This window comes from Battus philenor, unplaced genomic scaffold, assembly GCF_028537555.1.
Source record: "Battus philenor isolate CCGP_79_NKW_IND1 unplaced genomic scaffold, ilBatPhil1.0.hap1 SCAF_18, whole genome shotgun sequence".
Taxonomy (NCBI): Eukaryota; Metazoa; Arthropoda; class Insecta; order Lepidoptera; family Papilionidae; genus Battus; species Battus philenor.
Window position 1 is genome coordinate 6,232,660 of NW_027181680.1, and position 21,972 is coordinate 6,254,631.

Consider the following 21,972-nt stretch of genomic DNA (forward strand, 5'->3'; position numbering starts at 1 on the left):
TAATTCAAAAAATACACGTTTTAATCTTATCTAAGCTCCATGCGTTTTTTTTAATTAATACTTAATAATTACATTGCATACACGGTTTATTTAAAAATTTAAGGTACCTTATGTATAATAACTAAGTATATAATAAAAAACCAAATACTTTTCCTCTTTATTTATTATATGTTTACAATTTATTGAATAACATTGTTCTAACATATAACTTATTTTAATATTTTAAATCTTGTGAAAAAAGTACTAAATATCGTAAAGAAAATCGCGACTAAAACCAACATTTGTGTGGTCTACCAAGAAGCTTTAATTAAGAATAAAATACATGCGCCTTACCCTTAACAAATATGTTAGTTAAAATTATCATATTTATGAAATTATACTACAATTTAAATTTTATTGCTAATGATACATGAATCATACATTAATTTTAAAAACTGTAAATGATATGTTAAATGATCGATGTACATCCCCAACAAATAAATTTTCATTTGTTTGTTTTATTTAAAAGTTTTTTTAAAAAATATATTTTCGTTTCGATTTTAAAAAACTTGTTACAACGAAACGCGAAACCTTTTTGACGTATATTGCTTAGGCTGTCTCGTTCTAACTTCAAATAAGTAAGAGGTGTAGAAATAATTTAATTTAATTTATTTAGGAAAAATTAAGCCCAATTTTTTCACAATGTTATAACTATCACTTTCTCGATAAATAATTCTGTAGAGTCCTACTGCAAAAAGTTTCGTTTTCAGTTATATTATTTAGACTAAGTAAATAAATTCTTCAATCGATAATATTATCCTATACTTTGTCGCTTACATCGCTTCCTTGAAAAATAAATTGATATTTAAAGATGAAGTTTTAAATTGAGGAGTGTACGCGCGTGAATCGGTTTTACATAACAATGTTATTAACACCAATTTATATTGCAATGACTTTTATTAAGACCTGGCGTATTCGCTCATTTCGCGCACGGCTCTTGGAGTTCCTCAGCGGCAATACTAGTGTTGCTTTTTGCAAAGTTCCTGAAAATGCAGCAGGTATGTTGTACAATCTATAACTTTATTTGAGTATGTTTTTGTTGTCGGTCGACCCAGTATGTGATGGTACTGGCGTGGTGCTCATATCTGGTGCAAAACTGAAACGTGTAAACATTGTGAGTTCAACCCAAAACAATGTTTCTCAATATAATCTAGCCACATTAATGCAGCACACAATTTCAAGATTCAAATGTGAAGCTTTGTAGTATTATTAGAATATTATGTACTGCAAGTATATATTTATATTTTCTCAAGTGTCTCCACTTAAGGTCAAAAAATTATTCTTTTGATTTAGTCCAATACAACAGGCTGCGATCACAACAGCAGATGAATGACAGTGCTTGAGTTGGACTATCCCTCCCTGCGGACTTGTGGTTTCCCTTTAATATAGGAGATAAGTCCCAAAAGTTTTGAATTGTGAATCACTTTGAATTTAAACACCCTTGTGAATCGCTTTCAGCCTACATATATTTTCCCTTTTCTATCCAAGGTTCTGGAGGCCTATAGATACAAGCAGCTGTCAAAGTTTTTTCACATTAATCATTTGCTGAGTTGTTTGTAGTCTGGCTTTCACCCTGGGAACTGCACCACCTGTGTGCTTCTTAAAGTGTCTGGTGATGTTAGATCAATGGAGGAATAGGAGAATGGAGGATACTAAGCTCATAGTTGTGGCCTTAGTAGATTTCTTGAATGCTTTCAATGTCATCAATCACGTTGAATTGCTATCTTGGGGGAGTGTCTGCAATCTATGTGAGCTGAGAATTCATCCTCAAAGTGGTGATCCTCTATGCTGGTGTTCCTCAAGGAGGTTTACTTTCTCCATTGCTATTTCAATTATTTATTAACTTCATTATCCAAATACTTCAGTGTTCATATCATCTTCACACTGACAATTTGCATGTGTACACCTAAGTGAGTGTCACAATATATCTTTAGCAATAGAAGAAATAAAGAAGGATTTCACTCACATCAAGAACTGGTTTGACAATTTTGTCTATCTTCAACTGGTGTGGGCAGTTGAAGAGCGTTTAGCAGACTGGACGCATTGACCGTTCTATCCGTTTTTTATGGTTACATGATAGTCACATGGTGCTCCAGTGTTTGGGACCTTAGGTTGCATATAGATTCCATTACGAGCTGGCGGGTATATACCACCTCTGCTAAAAAGTTTATTGTTTTTTGCATACTTTATGTGGTCTAAAATAATTTCTCCCTTCCAAACCCAAGGCAAAGTTTGTGCGATTATTTATTCTCCCTTATAATTGACTATGGTGATGTGTGCTATTTGGATCTGAATGCAGACAAACTCAACAAAGTGGACTGACTGCTTTTAGAATAATTGCATTCAATTGGTTTTTAATCTCAACAAATTCAACCATATACCTTCCCACTGTTCTTAACTAAAATAGTTGCTTATCTAACAGATCCATTCTTTGCATGTACTAACTACACTTTTCTCTTTACTCTTTTCTTTCACTTAATCTACTTAAATGTCCTTCTGGTAGTACCGACTTTGCTCACTCCTCGTTGGCAATACAATCTATTCTTGTCTGGAACATACACCCTCTCAATATTAGAATGATCAGGAATTATTGTTCATTCAAAGTAAAGGTTTAAAAGCTGTTGCCTGACAACTGATAGAATCAACATAATAATTGAATTTCATTATCTATTATATTTATATAAATAGTCCATGTAAAGATTCAAATATAAGTATTATGTAATATTTAAATATCATTAAAGTAGTAGTCTTGAGGTGTTTTTTTAATATTTAAATTGTAATTGATTATTAAAGACAAACACCATTTTATTTTTATTGTAGCATTAAAAATAGTAATAAAATGCTTCCTTCAAAATATACTTATTAAAAAGTTTTTATTTTTCAGAAACGCCAACATTGAGTTCAAAATTGTGCACTAATCCCAAAAACGCTTATCTATGTGATTTACTAGATTACACAAATGCTTCAAGAATTTGTAGTATGAAACCCCCACAGTGCATTGACATTGGTGATTGGGTATCCTGTTCTGGGGGATTACCATTAGGTTCAAGTGATATTTCACCAATAACAGAGCTCAATGTTGATGTGCTGTTTGAATGTGAGTTAGAGCCACATGAAGCAAGTTCTCATCATGATATTGTTTCTGTAAGAGTTTTGAATTTTTATATTATTACATGCTATTATTACTTGTCTCATAGCTTATTATAACCTTTGTTATTATAACCTTAATCCCCTCTTAGACCATTAAATTAATTTTACTGAATTGACATGCCATCAGCCTCTTAAGTTGCTTGGTTGGATCTGAATCTCGCTTTAATACTTAAGATATGATTAGCACTTTTATTGCCTCGTTGGTCCAATCCTTAATTAGATTAGCTTTTACAGTAAAACTAAATTGTGTAATATGTATTATATACTCTTTTTAATATAATAGTATCTGGACATATAGATAAAATATCCTTTTTTGTGCTTTATAACTCAACAAACTTGTACATTCTTTGTGTCATTCTTGTCACTATGTTCTCTGTGAGTTAATGAAATAATTATAAAGCATTATCAAATCTTTACAGGGTGATTATTCATAGGTGTAAAAGTTTTAAATGTGATGGAGGAATGTATAGCTTATTTGCTCTTAATGTATGAAACACCTAATGACGACACATCATAAAAAGCATTTTCAAAATTTGAATTATAATATTTTAAAGTTAATTACTACTTTATGTTTCTCTCTGTAGACTGTACTGCTAGAATTCATTTACCTGCCACATTTCAATAGAAAAAAAATAATAATGTAACATATTTCAGATTGATTATTATACAGCATGATTGGAAATAGGTGTTACGCTTTTTGCTGACAAATGTGATATTCACCCCTTATAGGCTTTTAAACATATAACCAATTAACTTGTATATAATGTTATTAGATCAATAAAAAACCCCTCATAGAACTTGTATTATTACAGGCAGGCTTTATCACTACCTGGTCAGCAGTGACCATTGTAACACATACCAATCAATTCATCAATTTAGTACATATAAAAACCTTGTCATAGTAAAAAAAATGGTATATATGAACAATTTTTTAAAATTTTCCTATTTCTAATGATTAATATTTAAATTTCAGTTAGAATCCATGGGGCAACCAGTAGCATGGAAGGCAGGTTCACATTTAGCCATAGTATTAAAAACTAACATTGAACATCTCAGTGTGGTTGGCTTTCAATTTATTGGCGGTGAATTTATAATAGATCACAAGTTACCAGTTGTAAGGATACAAAGTTTGTATATTGTATTATAATATTATATAGAACCTTGTTGAATTTTTTAATTTATAAAATGTGCTTTCTTTTCATGCAGCTGTTCAAATATCAGGAGAACCTAACAAAGCTTCTGACACTTCAATGAGAGGATTGCGCAGTGAAATTCAGCATGGCTTAAAACAATTACCTGATGCATTCCAGTGGCCAGTTCATGCAGCTTTATTAAAGAAATTGTCAAAAGTAGTCGACATAAAATCTGAAGTGAGAAGTACAACTGTAGAAATGAACGGAGGTAGTGATCAGGTTTTAGATACAATACCACCAAAGAGGAGCGTCACATTAGCCGATGTAAGTACAATAACAACGAAATCACTATCTGCTGAAGAAGAGTTTAATGAACCTGATGAAAATATAAAAAATGATATAAAAACATCAACTCCAGAAAAATCACCTAAAAAGAAAACAAAAGATAGTCAAGAAGAACGAGATAATGAAGTGGTTGTAGAAAATGTTACAGTTGAAATTCAACACAATATAACACCAAAAAAATCAAGTTTAAAATTGGATTTGAAGAAAGGAACAAGCCAACTTTCAACATCACTGCTCAATATATCTAGTCAAATCAAATCCATAACAACACATAAAAGAGTTGTAAGTACAACTGGACCTAAGAGAACGCAACCACAAAATGAACCAATGACAATAGTGAGAGAAGAGAATAAAAGTAAATGTACATCGCAACAGAGTATACCGAAATCATTAAAAAGCTGCCGTCCATTAATAAATACTAAATCGCCAAATATTTTGATTTACTCTGATAGTGTAGTAGCTAGGGATAATTTGGAGGCCTCTCTGAGAAAAGTATTGGATTGTGACAGGTAACATTATGTTAAATATTTATTATTTTACATCTAGAGATCAAATATTTGAAGAAAAAATTCTTTAATTATTTTTGTCGTTTAATTTTGAATCACTAATAAATGAATAATCAAAAGTTAAAATTTAGAATACTCAAAATCTGCCTTTGTCTCTAACTTCTCATCTCACAGATTCGAGATTTTGATTTTCCTATACAAAAATGTTTTCCATAATAAGCCAACAACTCTAGATACCTGCAACTGTGTTACGCTAATAAAACATGGTCAGATGCTCACATTTTTTTCAATTAGATCAAATCAAAGATGTGCAGATCCATAGTTGAACTATAGGATCTAGCAGCCAAGCAGAATACCATGTTGAATTGACATTGGGTTGGCACTCAAAACAGATGGCTGTGGGGTCTTAAAGTTCTATAAAAGAGATCGAGGACTCTCAAGTGTAGCATAAAAGCTCCACTCACAAGGTGGACAGATGACTTTGTTAATGTTGTCTGAAGACATTGGGTGATGCCCACTTCCGACCAGTTCTGTAAGAAATATATGGAGGAGTCTTATGTTTAGTAGTGAATGTACTACAGCTTAAATGATGACAACCGATTGTCCAATATCTGTTTATGAGAAAATATTAATAATAGGGAAAATTACAGATGTGTTATTTGGTACATCAGAATATCCATAGTGATAAATTTTATTCACAGGTATACCCTATATAGCGTCTCCCCTGAATCACTAGAGGCAGGAGCTTGGAGAGGGCGAGCTGCATTGGTTGCAGTGGCAGGTTGTGTGGGCAGATCGGCACCATTGTTACTGGCCCATCTTCTTGATGGAGGGCGATTGCTTGCACTTTGCTCTGACTTGCTGCATACCGTGTTGCCTTATTACAAGACAGCTGAAGTTAGTATTATACTATATTAATAAATATGTTTTTAGTTTCATTTTGACAGTTTTTTATTAAAGTGAGCTCTTGTAGCATTCTTTTTATGTAAATCTTCTATAATACTAATATTCAAATAAAGTCCAGATGGTTCCAAATGCACCCTGATCTAAGGTTCTTACATGCTCTCCCATGACAAACTAATGCTTTGTGGTCACTTTAAATCCTTGATAAAGTAGTAAAGCTATTTGTTGTTGCTTTATTATTACTTTAAAAATTCATTATTACTTGATAGGATTTGTTTTGAAGTTTATTTTTAAAGGTTAAAAAATTGTCATTTATATATATAAAAATATTGCTATTTCTCTTATATCATTCAATATTCTTATATACAAAGACATTGTACCATCATAACTTAATTAGTTGTCGCACTCCACAAAGTCTTAGGGATAAATCTTTTTTTATTAATTATTAAAATAAGTGACAAAAAATGTAGCTAAACAAAAAAAATGTATGAAACAACAGCTTCAAATTAAAATATTTATGTCAGGTATTATATTAAATAAAGATACCTATTGCCGCGGTGTGCTAACACGGTTTTAAATACCGATGTATTAAATGCAACATTGGTTACGACAACTAGCTTCTATATATAGCAAAATGTTATAACAAAAAAAAACTTTCTTTTTTGTTATTATCTATGGTGTACAAAATAAGTGTAATATAATAAATAAGTAAATAAAAAATGTCATTCGCATTAATATAAGTATATTTATACATTATGTTATACATTTATCTTTTAATTATATTTATTAATTGATGCAGGTTCGTGAAAGTGAAATTGTACAATTTAGCTATGATAAATGGAAGTCGGTTAAAATGAAACATCACATTTTCTGCTACCAGGCATCGCCCGCCAAAAAACAATTCTCTACAGAAAGTGACAGGCAGTACGTTAACAATAATTACCTTAATTTATTAAAATGTAATTTAATTTTCAAGATCCTTAAATAATTAATGATTTTACAGAGCAAGCCAAGATTGCAATTTAAGCCGGTATGACTGAAATATTCATAAATAATTTAAATAGATCAAATTCTAGTATATTTTAGTTACAGAATTTTCAAGCTTATTGTATATACATAATATAGATATAGATATACCAGCTTCATCTATATTTATAAATATTACATTAATGAACAGTTCATACATTCACTTTATTTTATTATTTACTTACATACAAATACCTAAATTGTAAGAAATATCCTATAAATTGCATGATATAAATAATATTACCACAATTATATTGTTAAATAGAACATTTTTGTTTGTTGAAGATATATGATAAGAGATCGGATGCTTGTGCATATGTATTTACCTAAGGATATATTATTGTTCAAAATTATTAAAGCCGCTTCAATGTGTTGGGAATATATAAATAAAGAGAATAAATTCTTCTCTGCTTGCGCACAAGCATATGTAGTGGATTGTCTCACACAACTCATACAGTGATACATCTATCTCGCTCATTCACATCTAAGTAAAATACTTTACAAAAATGCTTTTCACATTATGCCAACACCTCATATTTAGATAAATATGGATACAAATATCTGATCTCTGATTATAAACTCTAATGTTTATCAAAAAATATTTTTGCATGACACTGAATTTCAATTCTTTAAAGTTTGATAATTATGTACTACGGAAATATTTAAAATGAAACTTATATAAAAAAATCCTTAATAAATCGTTAATTTTATTAAATATTATTAAAAAAATATAACTAAAACTTTATTATTATCAGGAAACATTTAAACTAAATGAATATCATACTAACTACTTAGATACAAATGTACATGCAATATATTTATATTTTTTTTACTTCAAATGTACAGTACACAATGCATTTGTTAGGGGGACCGGAAAGTAATGTCGTTTCTGTAGACATATTTAACAGAAAAAACGATTGATCTTTACCCCTCCGGCATTGAAAATTTGTATAGACGGCAAAGGGTTGTTGAAAACGTAGTTGAATATATTGTTGATTAGAAATAAAAACTTGTTAAAAATATTGTCGTGTGGATTTAACTTAAGAAAGCGACATTATATATCCTTTCCGTTCCCCCTAATATAAATAAAATTTCAGATGTAATTCGTGCATGTTCAACTTAGACTTGTTACATGCTCTGTTTTACCATAAACACATTACAACAACTACAAAACTCATTATTAAATGCATGCAATGAACTGCATGTCATTTAAGCTATTTTAATTTATTATATAACTTGAAAAATATGTAAGTAGTACGTCTTCATTATAGACCGTCTAAGTATGGTGGCCATCCTGGACACGAGCTGGACATACAGATATTAGCGTCAGAAGAAACATGGCGGACTCCATCTCTGTTGCAGGCGACTGATGTTACAACTAAGGGCATTGCAATCTTCTCTCAGGTTAGAATTATTCTCCTTATATATACAAACAGACAAAGTGGGTACTTACCAAGGACTCTGTCAGTCAATCGTTTAAAACTAATTACGTAACTCTTATAAATCTTCTCCTATATCTCTAAAAATGAGTGAATGAGTACTTTTCACACAAACTTTCACTCAAGTTTTCTCACTTTGGTCCTCATTGTCAAGCTCGCAATCGCTCAATGAGCTAATGGCAAAGGCTATGATTGGGATTTCTCTAGCTCAAATCAGGAATGGGGAGGTCCATAGACAAATGAAAGTAACAGACTTGGCTTAGCGGATGGCAAGGCGCAGAACGTATGGCCGGTGCGGTTTTAAGGTTCTGTAGGGGAGACCATAGACCGGAAAGCGTAGCGTAAGACGTACACTAAATAAGTGGTCAGATGACTTTAAAGTAGTTGGAAAAAAACTGGATGAAGGCCGTTTCTGTCCGGTCTTATTGGATTTTTTTGGTAAAAGCCTACATAAGCCTTAAAACCATAAATTATGACATACTTATAATTGCTCAAAGAGCTAAGAGGAGGGCTATATCTGTAATTTATTTATGACACAATCCAGCGGATTAGCCAAGCGCAGAATAGATAGCCGCTGGGGTCTGAAGTTTCTGGAAAGGAGATCACAGATCGGCGAGTGTAGCATAGCATGTCTACACACTAGGTGGACACAAAACCTTGCTAATGTAGCCAGAAGATATTAGGCAACTGGTTTTATTAAAAATCTATGTGCGAAGTCTATGTGTGAAAACGTTTTTTGTTTGCAGATACATCTTGAGGCGGACCCAAACGATTATTTAGGCGAAGAAGGTATTAAAAGCAACGAAGCTCGCTTAGGGATCATTCACAAGATAATGGGCGACATCCTCGGCCTTCACGTAAAGGATCCCAAGGAGCTGCGTCAAGTAGATTATACTATGGGATACTTTTTAGGAAACCATGTGGTAAGAAGACTTTATTTTATCCTAAATCACAACAAATTTGAGTTTGCATTATCATAGTAGATATTATATAAAGATGTTTATGTTTTTAACGAGAACTAATAATCGAGGGACAAGTCAAAAGTAGAGATTTGTAATAAATAATATCCACAGTTAGAAATTTGTAATAAATAAAATCCAAAGTTAGAAATTTGTAATAAATAAAATACAAAATTGGTGGCTTGTAATTAAGAAAATAAAAAGTAAGTGATTGAGATTATATTAAATATTACTCTTAAAAATATAAATGTCTTTAAACCATTTAAAGTTACCATTACTTGAGTCTTATGATAGTGCAGTTGTTGTGATAATTGCATAATATTCCAATAGAATTATTATATACCATAAGAGTACCCAGTCCACGTATTTAACCAAGCTTCACAGAAACACCGTCATCTGGTATCATGTCATTATATAAGTTTGTTCCAAAATTTTCAATTCATGCCTTTATCATAGCTCTGTGTATTCTGTGGTTAGCTTTAATTGACTTTACCGTACTTATATTATCTGTTATTGAAGATAAAAAATTATAATACCTAATGTCTCTAATTTTTTTGCTGAAACAATAATTTTCTTTTAAAGAATACAAAACTTGTTGACGACTTTCTACCCTTTTTTAATTTAAAAAACCCAAAAATTCATTGCTTATAACTTGCTTGATAAATCTTTAATACTGTTATGTTCCACTGCAAAAACTAATATAAAACTGGTTGGACTGCCTTTTTGGTGAACTTACAAAACTTATAAATTAGTGAAACTTAATAATTGGACTGGATATTTGTATGCATATTTACACAAAGTTACAGTGTAAGTTATTTAGAAAAACACTTCACTACTTATAGTTACTGGGTTTTGGAACACAAATATACTCTTATTTTATTATTTTAATTTATGATTATGTTTTAGTTAATTTTTAAAATATTACGAATCAATGATGTAGCCTTTAAACTACAGGGTGGGGGTATTATTTTCACAGCTCTAAACTAATGCAGATATTGGTTAACACTTGCATTGTCTAGTATATTTTTATGTATACATGTATATGTATATATATACATATGTATTTATTTGTATATATAAATATACATATATATATATATTTCAGCGATAGCTGGACGTACAATGTCAAACGGCTGAAAATAACATTGACATCTTGGGAAAATAACTTTATGTAGAAATGCATCTGAATATCCTATCTCATATTATAATGAAGGAATTGACTCTTTTCGGCTTGAATTTCCATAGTTCGGTTAAAGTTTATCATAAAAGTACCACAGATGACACATTGCTATAGGAGTGAATAGACAAGAGAGCAATGAAGTGATAATACAGGGTGTTGTCCGGTAGGGCGCGTGGGCGGCGTCGCGCGCCGGCCCCGGCCACGTGACGGTGTGATGGCCGGTGAGACCCGCCTCGCTTTGCAAACACCTTTACACTATTCCTTCCTTGCGGAGATTTCAACAAGTCTTTAACTGTATCTTCATAACCTTACAAACTTTGTTCAAGTCGTCAGAAGTCGCTGGATGTAAGTCACTTCCTAAATAGTGGAGGCCTAAGTCCAGTAGTGAATTTTCTACAGCTGAAATGATGATGAATGAACATGTTTAGTTTAATATCTTTAGTCAATGTGAGCATCAGCAAACATTACATGGTGCAAATATAAAAAAAAAACCGTTAATTCTTTTTGTTGTATATTATTTCGAAATCTTCTCAGAGATCCCTGTCAAAAAATGTTTTAAATTTATTACGTTTATTTTTTCTCTCGTGTGTAACGTTCGTGAAAAAACCTAGCCGATTTGGTTAAGCCGTCAACTTATTCGCTAATAAATTCATTTTTATTTACATTGATTGTAAGGAAATATTGAATATTTAAAAAAAAATACAGCACGTTTGTTGAAATCTCTTATACGAACAATGTTTAATATCTAACTATACAATATATCGTGCTTTTGTTGTTGCATGGTAGTCAATCCAAATTTATTGAATAGCTTTCCGTGGCGTTTTTATGGCATTCCGCTTAATGTGGCGTAAGTACTAATTTCTTGAAAGGTAATAATGACTCAAATTATTAAAAATTTATATAAGACTTGTTGAACTTTGGCTAAGTATAATATTGAATATTCTACGGTTATAATTCTTGCTAGATTTCTGGTCTTCAGGCGAAGGTATATTACAATATTTTATGAATAATGTAATTCAAATTTTTATCATTGTATCTATAAATTAATATTGTAATACAATGACCAGGTCTATTATTATAGTTACCGAAACTGCTGAACCGCGCCTACAGTCCGCAATAAATACTTGCGGAGGCGGCGTTCATTCGCGCGACACAGCGTTTTCGATATAACTATAGTCACAAATGTGTTCGTGCTTATTGAATCTCTTACCGTTTTCATAAACAGTTATAATGTCAGTTGTAGAAATTTCCCAAAATAACAACCTATTGAAGGACACTCCAAGACCGGATTGCTTAATGCATTTTTAAGTCATTTGACCCAATCGATCTATGAAGTGTGTGTCTAAGCGATCTATATTTTGGTGACCTATCAATCTGTGGTGTAATATGATCCGAGCCAAAGCTCCGGAAGAACCTTTCTAGGTTAGTTTCTATAAACAGGTCTAGGTGAATCGCTTTCAGCTCTCACCTTCAGCTGGCAACTCTAACTCGGTATAGCTGTAAAAACCAACCGACAAACATCACCAACTTGTCAATAACAAAAAAATAAGCTAAGTAAAACTGAGCTGCTTGCAATAAAATGCTTTGTTGTACGCTAGCAAAATAAAGATGCAAATTCTTATATTGTTGCATGTTACCGAAAATGGTAAGACTTTTTACAAAAAATAAATTGAGAGACTAAAATTTTTTCTATAAATATTTCTAAAAACTTTTTCACATCACTTTATTCCAAAACATTTTCTTTTTTTAATTTTATCGATTAATTATTGGCTTCGTATGTTTTGTATTATTATTTTTATAAAAAGAAGGGACCGGTATATCGCACTTATAATTGGACCAAATTTAAAAAAAAATTATGATCGGATTAACTGATTTGTAACTTAAGTTACATTATTTTGTTTATTCTGTTCCAGGATAAGCTCTCGTTAGTGGACAGACTGTGTCCCCCGGTAGACGGAGGCAGGCGCGTTCATAAATTAGATAAATTAACAATTCAGTGGTGCATGAGGGGAGAGACGCCGATAGAGTTGCCGTCAGCGGGATTTCTACCTGTATGCCTCTATGAATGTCCTGAAAATTTCTCAACCGTTGAATACTTCGATGTGAGTTTAATTTTTTTTAAAACTAGTAAATGTATAGTAAATTTGTACTAAACTACGGAGATTTTGAACACAAAAATTGCTACGATTAAATTTAGCCATGTAAATATATCACCATCATTTCAGGCGTAGGATCTGTTGGATGTGTTGGACGTTGATTTTCAAAAAAACTTATCAGAAGCGGCCTGCTTCAAGCGTCATTCGACGACCATGAAAAGGCCGTTTATCCACCTTGTGGATGAAAATCCTACGCTGCGCTTGCCGCTGTGGTCCACTCTTCAATTCCCCTAAGGCTCCTGTCAGCTATATATAGCCTACCCACTGCTACTTCAACTTGGCCAAACGCTGGGCTAAGTCGGTTACTTTCGTCTATTATTGTGTCGTTGGATTTCTATAGTCAGTACTTTTTCGATGTGTTAAAGAAAGGTGTTAAATCATTAAAAAACGGTGCGTTATTGAAATATGCATTTGCCAGTCCGGTTTTTCCAAAACCCTATGGTATAAGTGGCCAACGCTTCTACGCGTTATGTGGCCAGCCTACTCCCACTCTCATTCATTTAAAATCTTCTTATTCGTTCTCTCGCAGAGAAATAGCACATGGCCATTGACACCGTGTTTAGAGTCTCTTTTTAATTATTTAATATAATTTATATAAAACATATACACATATAAAGTGTGTAGTTATTAATATAAAATGTTATTTTAGGAATAATTTACAAAAAATCACTTTTGTTTTCTTAACTAACGATTTGTTTCCAGAACCTGACATCAACATGCCTGGGCCGTTTAGTTATCTATGCAGACGTAGTTGACTCGACGACGTTGGTGGTGGATGGAGGGGCTCTCGCGCACGGCATGGCGAGCGTGGCGCGGCGGCAACTTGCAGGCAACGGGCGCGGCGGTAACGCCTGGCTGACGCCGCCTGGACAAGCCGCTATATCCTTGCAGGTACAGTTTTTTGGTGCACAGATTTAGACCTATCACTTGAAGTCACATATACTGATATATATTAATAAATGTTTTAATATTTAAACATTACATGCTTCTCAAACCGCCTCGAGCTCGGGTACTCCTAATTCCGCCTCTTATTTAATCACTCAACTAGGCCATTTTGAAGTTGGATCCGGGCTTCAATTTCAATCGCTGGACATGTCAACGTTTTCAATTCACACGACTGACTAACACTGGCCAAACAATTTGATGCTTGTCATTACCTAATGGTCAGATGTCGGGTTTCTAAATATCTGTTATAATTTATAACTTTAGGCTTTGAGAGCTAAAGCCTCTGAATTTACAGCACTGACTTCAACAGATATAATAGAAAACCACTACAAGAAGTCATATACAAGGTTTTGTATTTATTTTAGTTTGTTTGGGTTTGGCGAACGAAAACTTATGGAGATAATTTGTGTAAATAAAGGTTTAGATGAAAAGGTTGATATTGATGTCAATCATTATTAACATTTCAGGTTTGGGACGTCCATTGCTCGATATACGCCTATTTCATAATTGCTTGCATTCAACATCTTCCGAAGTACCTCAATAAGGTCGTCTATTTACCTAGGCCGTCTCTCCCACTAGAGAACCTTAAGGACCCGGCAGTGTATTCTGCGCGCTATGTGGCCTGTTCACTGCCATCTCAACAAGCCAATCCGCTGGGCAAATACTAACGCTCGTCTATGGATCTCCTCATTACAAAACATAGCTCTCTCCATGGCTCGTTCAGCGACTAAGCCTGCTAATGTGGCTTGAATTAATAAACCACGTTTTAATGTCGTAAACTGGTAATACACGTTGGTGGTAGGCCTTCGTCTTCAGTTAATGTTATGTCATACCCTTGTCTCATGGTCCATGCATACCGCTAAAGATCGGCACAGATAGCGTTACATAATAAAACGGTTAAGATACTCATTAGTGAGGAATACGTCGCGGGCACGAGCAATGTCATATAATATAATAAAATGTACGTTGAAATAGGTGTGGCGCAAGATGTCTCCGAGGCTGTCGCTGGTGCAGCACGCAGCTGCGCTGGCAGTAGTCCGTGCCGTCCGAACTGACCCCGCCTATGAACACCTGGACATTAGGTTCGCAGTCATTTAAGATAAACAAACATTTACAGTCCCGTAACGTGCCAAGATAAACGAGGCGTTCACCATTTAAAAAAAAAAAAACATTCTGGGTGTACAATAGGTCACACTGTAGGTTTTAAGAATACCAACAATTGTAATAAGTATCAAATTATAAATGATTTATTGTTAATGTTTTTAAAAATAATTCTTATGACAATCTTTGCATCGTTGTATTCTGTAAATCTATGGTGAGAAGCATTGGGCCCACTTTTGAAGAGGCTTTTCCACGGCATTTTTGAACGCAGCAACCGTATCTTAGAAATATGTCATTGTTTATAGAATAAAATGGCCTAACGACATCTACTACGGTCGCGAAGTGAAAATCGGCGGAATCATCACCAAAGCGAGCTGTTTGGACGACGAGGTCATTCTGCACATAGGTTAGTTAATATATACATAAATAAATATTTGTATATTGAATAATGTGGTATTTTATTATGACATAAGTTCTGTGTGGTATTTTATTATGACATAAGTTCAATTATAGCAACCGAACAAATAGAGGTAAGGACCTTTTGAACAGCTTCAAATAGGAAATAATTTTGAGTGGCAGTTCAAGTAGAGGTCTTTTCTCAGGTCCTCACAACCAGTCATATCAAAGAACTTCCGCAGAAGTGAACCAAGAGTTCCATGGTTTACATAAAATTGTATTGTGTATATATATATATATATACACAATACATAAATATATATATATATATATATATATATATATATATATATATGTATATATATATATATATATATATATATATATATTTATGTATACAAATATAAACAATACATATATGTAATAAATATGATTAATAATAGATGTCAAAAATACATTTTTGTTAATTTTCAGGAACAGGCGTAAACATATCGAATAGTATTCCAACGACTTGCGTTAACGACATCATTGCGGACTATAATCACGTGCACAGCACAACACTAGCCTCGATATCCGTAGAGAAGTTCTTGGCGCGGTACTGCTCGGAGCTAGAGACGATACTGGAAGTCATCGATAGTGTAGAAGGCTTGGAGAGATTTTTGGAGCAGTATTACCATTATTGGTTGCATGAGTAAGTTAATTATTTCCTCTAATAATAAACCGAGTTGTGTTGAAAATTAATTGTTCTGACTTAAATTATGAACAATGGAGCTGATTTTGGTATTTGCAATTTGTCTAATCCAACAAGCACAGCATAGGACTTTCGGTCCTGTTATCTATGACGAAGGTCATATCAATGTCCACATCAATGTGAACATCTTACGGCTGAAATAATGATGATATAGTATTTAGGTGATGATGATAAGTCAAGTAACCACAATATAAAAAATAGGTTTCTCGAATTTTATCTAATATATAAATTAGTTACGGCATTTAAAATATTTCTTTATTCTTGTCAATATTTGAGCAGTGACTGGTAGAGGATTGAGGTTTGCAATCGTAGGTCGAGAGTTCAATTCCCGGGATAGTCTTATTTATAATTCACACTGTACATTAATTTTATGGGACCGGTACTGCTCACAAAAAAAGTTTCTAGAGGATGGGCAGCATCGTCTTTTGCGTACCATAATACCACACTGCGATCAACGGCCCAGCGTGGCGGTTATAGTATATCCCCCCTATCTCTGGGGGGCCTATGTTTTGTATTAGGCGTTTATAGACCGAAACGATTGTCAATATACAGGATCATTGAAAATTGATGTAAAGAAGAGTGAATGTATAGTTTATTTGTCAATTAATGAAACTAATAACCTATTTTAAAATCAATGGTTTCTGAAATAATTAATAATGTGATGATAATCGTTTTACTACACATTAAAATGAATTATGGTACTGCAAGAAGTTATTGGCCTATTACAATGCAATCGCAATGCAATTTAGAGTGAATTTTCAGAGGTTTACCTTAAAAAAATATTTTTATCCATTCACTTTTACATCCATAATAATCAATCACAATGTGTATAAATTTATGTATTTTTTTAGCGGGGAAGAAATACGAGTGAAAAGCAACGGTTCGGACAGCCCCATTGAAGGCACCATAGCGGGCGTGGACGAGGCGGGTTGGTTGCGTGTTCGCACAGGGGGACGCGAGATAAAGGTCGCACCCGACGGCAACACATTCGATATCATGAGCGGACTCATTGCACCAAAGATTTAAAATTTAAAAAGGGTAGATAAAGATGCGTCTACAACGATAAGGGAATGACCATCTAAAATTTGTTTCATATCAAGTAAAGGCACTAATTGTACACCATTGATTTTTTAAATAAATGGTGTACAAAAAAAAAATGACCAGTGGCGGTGGATATTATAACAAAGATAGAAATTTTTAAACGGAATGTAAGAATGCGTCTACAAAGACAGTCAATGTCTTCAAATGTTTTATGTCAAGTAAGGGCAGTAATTGTACGCCTCTGATTTAATATTTATCTGAAATTAATTCTTTTGTCCATGGATGGATATTAATAAATCAGGCATAAATTATGAGTAGTGGTGGTCATGGTACCAAAGATTTAATAATTTTTAACGGTATTTAAGGATGCGTCTAAAAGGACAAAGGGAATGGTTGTCCTAAATTGTTTCATATCAAATAAGGGCACTAATTGTACGCCATTGATTAATATCTGTCTGAAAATAAATTTAAATAATAATCCATGCTTGGATGTAATAAATCAGGCGAAATTCATCAGTGGTGATTACAGCTTTAAATATTGGCACAGGACTGTCTAGGTTAAGGGTTGGACAAGCGTCAGAAAGTTCCACTAACCATTGAGCTAATATTTATTTAAAGTTAGTTTGAATCTCGTTCAGTGCTACCGAAACCGATCTTGGTGCGTTACGTAAGCGCCAAGTGTGGAGGTTGCTCTTTTTTCTCGGACACCACCTCGTCGCTATTTCTTACGGCGCGATTCGGTTATACTATGTATAGCATTTATGAAAAGAGAAATTAAAAAAAATGAAAATGTGTTCGGTTTACTAGTATAAGGATTTCAATATTTTTAGACAAGTCATCGATTAATTTTTTTTATATATGTATATATATTTATATTATTAATATATATGGTTAAAAGCCAATTTGTTGTCAATATCACAGCTCGGATCATAGAAATGATCAAAATTATTTGCAACAATTAATAAATTGTCTTTTAATTTTTACTATAAAAAATTTCGATTCGATTTAAAAATCCACATTTATGAAGATTATGGGTAATGCTAAATGGTGTTAGGATCATAAGAAGATTTTTGAGGATAATGTCATCGATTAAAATAAAATTGTCTAGATTGTTGTCTAGATAAAAGTCAATTACTTATCCACATCACAGCTCAAAATTATTGGCAACACCAGTTTTAATCAAACTAATAAATTGTCCTTAATTTTATGTTATGAAAATCGATACCATGAAATATGTAATTAACATTTATGCGAAATGGTGAAATGTGTGCTTAACTAATATAAGGATTTAAATATTCTTTTAGATAATAAACTGGTCGATTAAAATTGTTTCTGTTAATCTGTTGTGTTTGTTGTCCACATCGCAGCACCATTTTTAACCGAACTAATGAATCTATTTTATATGTTACATCATTATCAATCGTTTTCGACTTAAATCGATTACAGTAATTCATTTGATTTTTGTAGTGTTTGTTAATGTCTGTATCCGATTATTCAATCATTACTAATAAATTCAATGTAATAGTTACTAAAATTGCTTGCAAATGTTACTAACTCTAACATTTACGAATAAGGTTGATATGTAGGTGATAAAACCGTTTAGAGACTATACTGCATCTAACTGTTATCTATACATAGATTGTTCTACTTAGCGTATGTAGGTATCGTATTACCAGAGATCGGATGTTCGCTTGTATATTTACCGTAAGTTATTTTTTAGATAAGAAATTATTGACTGTCTATAATTTTAAATAACCTGTTCTAAGGTTTGTACGTGATTTGTTGTCGTACAGTTTTGGGGAAGTATGCTCATTCTATAGGTTTTCCGTTAATATTTTTATGTAAACATTTAAGATAATAGACACATATTTTAGCAATTAAGCTAATTCGCTTCTAGTTTAATTTAAAAATCTTTATTTATTCATACGCCCATATGAATCGTTAAAATTTTACAATTATAAATATAAGGGTGACCGGAAAGTAATGCCGCTTTCTCTAGTTAAAATCCCACGACTACATTTTTAACAAGTTTTATTTCTAAACAACAATACATTCACTTTCGTCATCAACAACTTTTTGCCATCTGATATAAAAATATGAACCATGCATTTTGTTTCTGATATGTATATCCTTGATGGCGTCGTCATAATAAACAGACACGAGTCGCATTAATTATTTCTATGTCTGGATATTTTTGTACAGTTGCTTATAATAATTAATTGCTTAATATGTAACATCTTCATTCTAGATTTTGTTATTGTAAACTTTATGTAGGTTGTGTCTGTTGTAAAGATTCATCTGTCGCAAAAATATATAAAATCACATATATTATTAGATTATTATCGGTGTTTAGGTGATTATTATAATTTGGCAATTGCAGTCTCTCTACTTTTCCTAATTAGCTAAAGCTTCATGTTTCGGTAAATATGCATCCGAATATCCGAAGTCTGATCATATCACAGAACAGCGCAGCCGAGTCACTGCCAGTGTTCTTATGTGGATTATACAATAGGAAGCGATGTAAGATATTAATATAAACGATGTGTTATTTCTCGTTACATAAATGTGATTGTAGTATCATACTGTCGATGTAAGACGTTTTGAAATGTTGCGGTGATGAAACGTCAAATGTAATCATTATCATTTCAATCGTAAGACGTTCACTGCTAGACTTAAACCTTATACATAGATTTCTAATAAGAGCCGTTGAAGGCGGCATGCATCCAGCGACCAGCAACGATTTTTATAAGGTTGGATGCAGACCGCCACGTTGGTTCTGTTCACCTTGCGAATGAGGTACTAATATAATCATAATCCTGTATTATGATAACACGATTTTTTTTTTCAAATATATGTATTTATATTCATTATTTCAAATATATATATTATATTATTTATTTATTTCAAATTTATATATTACATACAGCATTCGTACACATTATATACGTAATATTTAAAAGTATTCCTTGACAGAACTATAATTTTTGTAGACAATAGATTTTTTAATATAAAAATAAATCAAAAAAATATTATGCTATTGTTAATTAAATATATAAACACATGCAATTGAGTTGCTGTGCTTTAAAAGATAATATTGTAGTGTTAGCCTTTACGGGTTATGTGTTCAAAGCCATATGATGTGTTGCTAGTTAAAATATACAAGAACTGTTCGGTCCATAGCTGTTACATGGTTTATTGTTGAATATAACAAAGATATAATTACGCAGGCAATATTTTTTGTAAAACGTGTTATTACTGTAATATTAATGATTCATTGAAGCTATATAGTCTATGTTTATAGAACATAAAACTACTTTAAAGTGAATTCTAAACTTGGCTATCGATAGTTTTGCTTTAAGACATTTTGTTTTATTATTCTTAATTGAAATTTTATGTAAGTTCCTCTAAGATTTAGTTACCTATTGGAAACTTTCACGCACTACATTCTCATAGTATTAAGTATAAGTATTTTTTTGGTAAATAGTGAACATTCCTTAATAAGAAAAAAAAATACATTTAGTTGACGTGATGTAATGATAAAATTGTCGGCGGCAATTGATTTTGTTTCGCTGGTCGGAATTTCGATTTATTGTGTGTCGGTCTATTTGTTGACGTCTTAATTTCCTTTACTGTGCTCAGGAGCGACTTAAAAATAAAACACGACTGCACTGCGTGTGATCTTTATTGGAAGTTCAACAATTTTCATTAGTAAAAATGTAAAATGTGAATTAAAATTTATATATTTTGACATTAATTTTGTCTTTAGAACAACAAGATACATTGTTATATATTACTTGTTTTTAAAGAAGTGGTAGTGCCGTTCATATCACATGGATTTTTAAATAACGAAAACCACGCTCGGCCTACGTCCATGACATCTGAATTTTAATAATCAAAGGCTCATTATGCAGCAATATTATGAATGTGATATTTAAAAATTGTTTTAATCGCTTTTATTGTTTATATAATTTAATTTACGGGTTGATTTGTTGTAGGTTGTTATATTTTGTAAATATATAGCTTATTTGATATAATGAAAATATTGGTGGTATAAATTTAAAAATTTGGAAAATTTTTGTCTCATTGGAATCTCGATGTAAATTTAAAAAAAATCTTAATAATTTTGGTGTCGCTGTTGTCACGTGCTATTGTTATTTTATTTAAAGAATTTTAAAATGTTAAACATTATCTTGTTACATTACTCTTGTTGTCATCTTTGTCCTGAATTAAATTATTCCGTAAAAATGAAGTCTGACTTTTATTTATATTAGGAGGACCGGTAAGTAAAGTCGTTTCTATCAAATAGTGAAAGAAAATAGTAGAAAGTGCTAAATTTTGGCGTCAGTTCGATATAAGAAATTAAAGACTGGAATATTAACACATTTTTGAAATATTAAAAAGCTGTATTATCCTCTGTGTCATAACTTTTTAAAACTATATTTCAGATTCCATGCCTACATATTATTTATATATTGATAGCACGTTTTCAATCTCACTCTCATTTCATTTTAAGTCTAAGAGAACAATATGTAAAATTTTATGATTTTTTTTAAATCATCGGTTATTGCTTTGACAAAAAATTCCGTAAATAACTTCGTAGAAAATTCAAAAGCATAGACTGACTAAACTAAATTTTACGTATTCTTGTGTCAATGAAAAATCACAAAAGTGAATTAAAAGGGTACGAGATATACAAAAAGATTGTAAATAGCATGTAATTCGCACCTTGCGAACGACGGATGCTTGTAAACAAATCCTTAGCTCTTTATGATTAACAGTTGAGGATTTCTAGTATTAATTTTGTCTGGAAAATATAGGCTTGAATAAAAGAAAAATTTAATGTATTTATTTTTTTAAAGATTTTCTTTTTTATTAATGATTATAAACGGTACACATAAAATT

The 21,972-nt window shown here is 32.2% G+C and overlaps 1 protein-coding gene across 1 annotated transcript; it reads left to right on the forward strand.

The window, feature by feature from the left end:
- The first annotated feature begins 864 nt into the window (after positions 1 to 864).
- On the forward strand, positions 865 to 17,130 carry Hcs (holocarboxylase synthetase-like protein). The gene is made up of 14 exons (XM_068763574.1): positions 865 to 1,037; positions 2,924 to 3,183; positions 4,163 to 4,316; positions 4,396 to 5,176; positions 5,875 to 6,070; positions 6,876 to 7,000; positions 8,374 to 8,506; positions 9,288 to 9,464; positions 12,594 to 12,782; positions 13,539 to 13,727; positions 14,757 to 14,863; positions 15,188 to 15,288; positions 15,753 to 15,969; positions 16,881 to 17,130. Exons 1-14 carry the CDS (start codon positions 902 to 904, stop codon positions 17,053 to 17,055), a joined length of 2,940 nt encoding a protein of 979 aa, XP_068619675.1. The 5' UTR covers positions 865 to 901; the 3' UTR covers positions 17,056 to 17,130.
- The last annotated feature ends 4,842 nt before the right edge of the window (positions 17,131 to 21,972 follow it).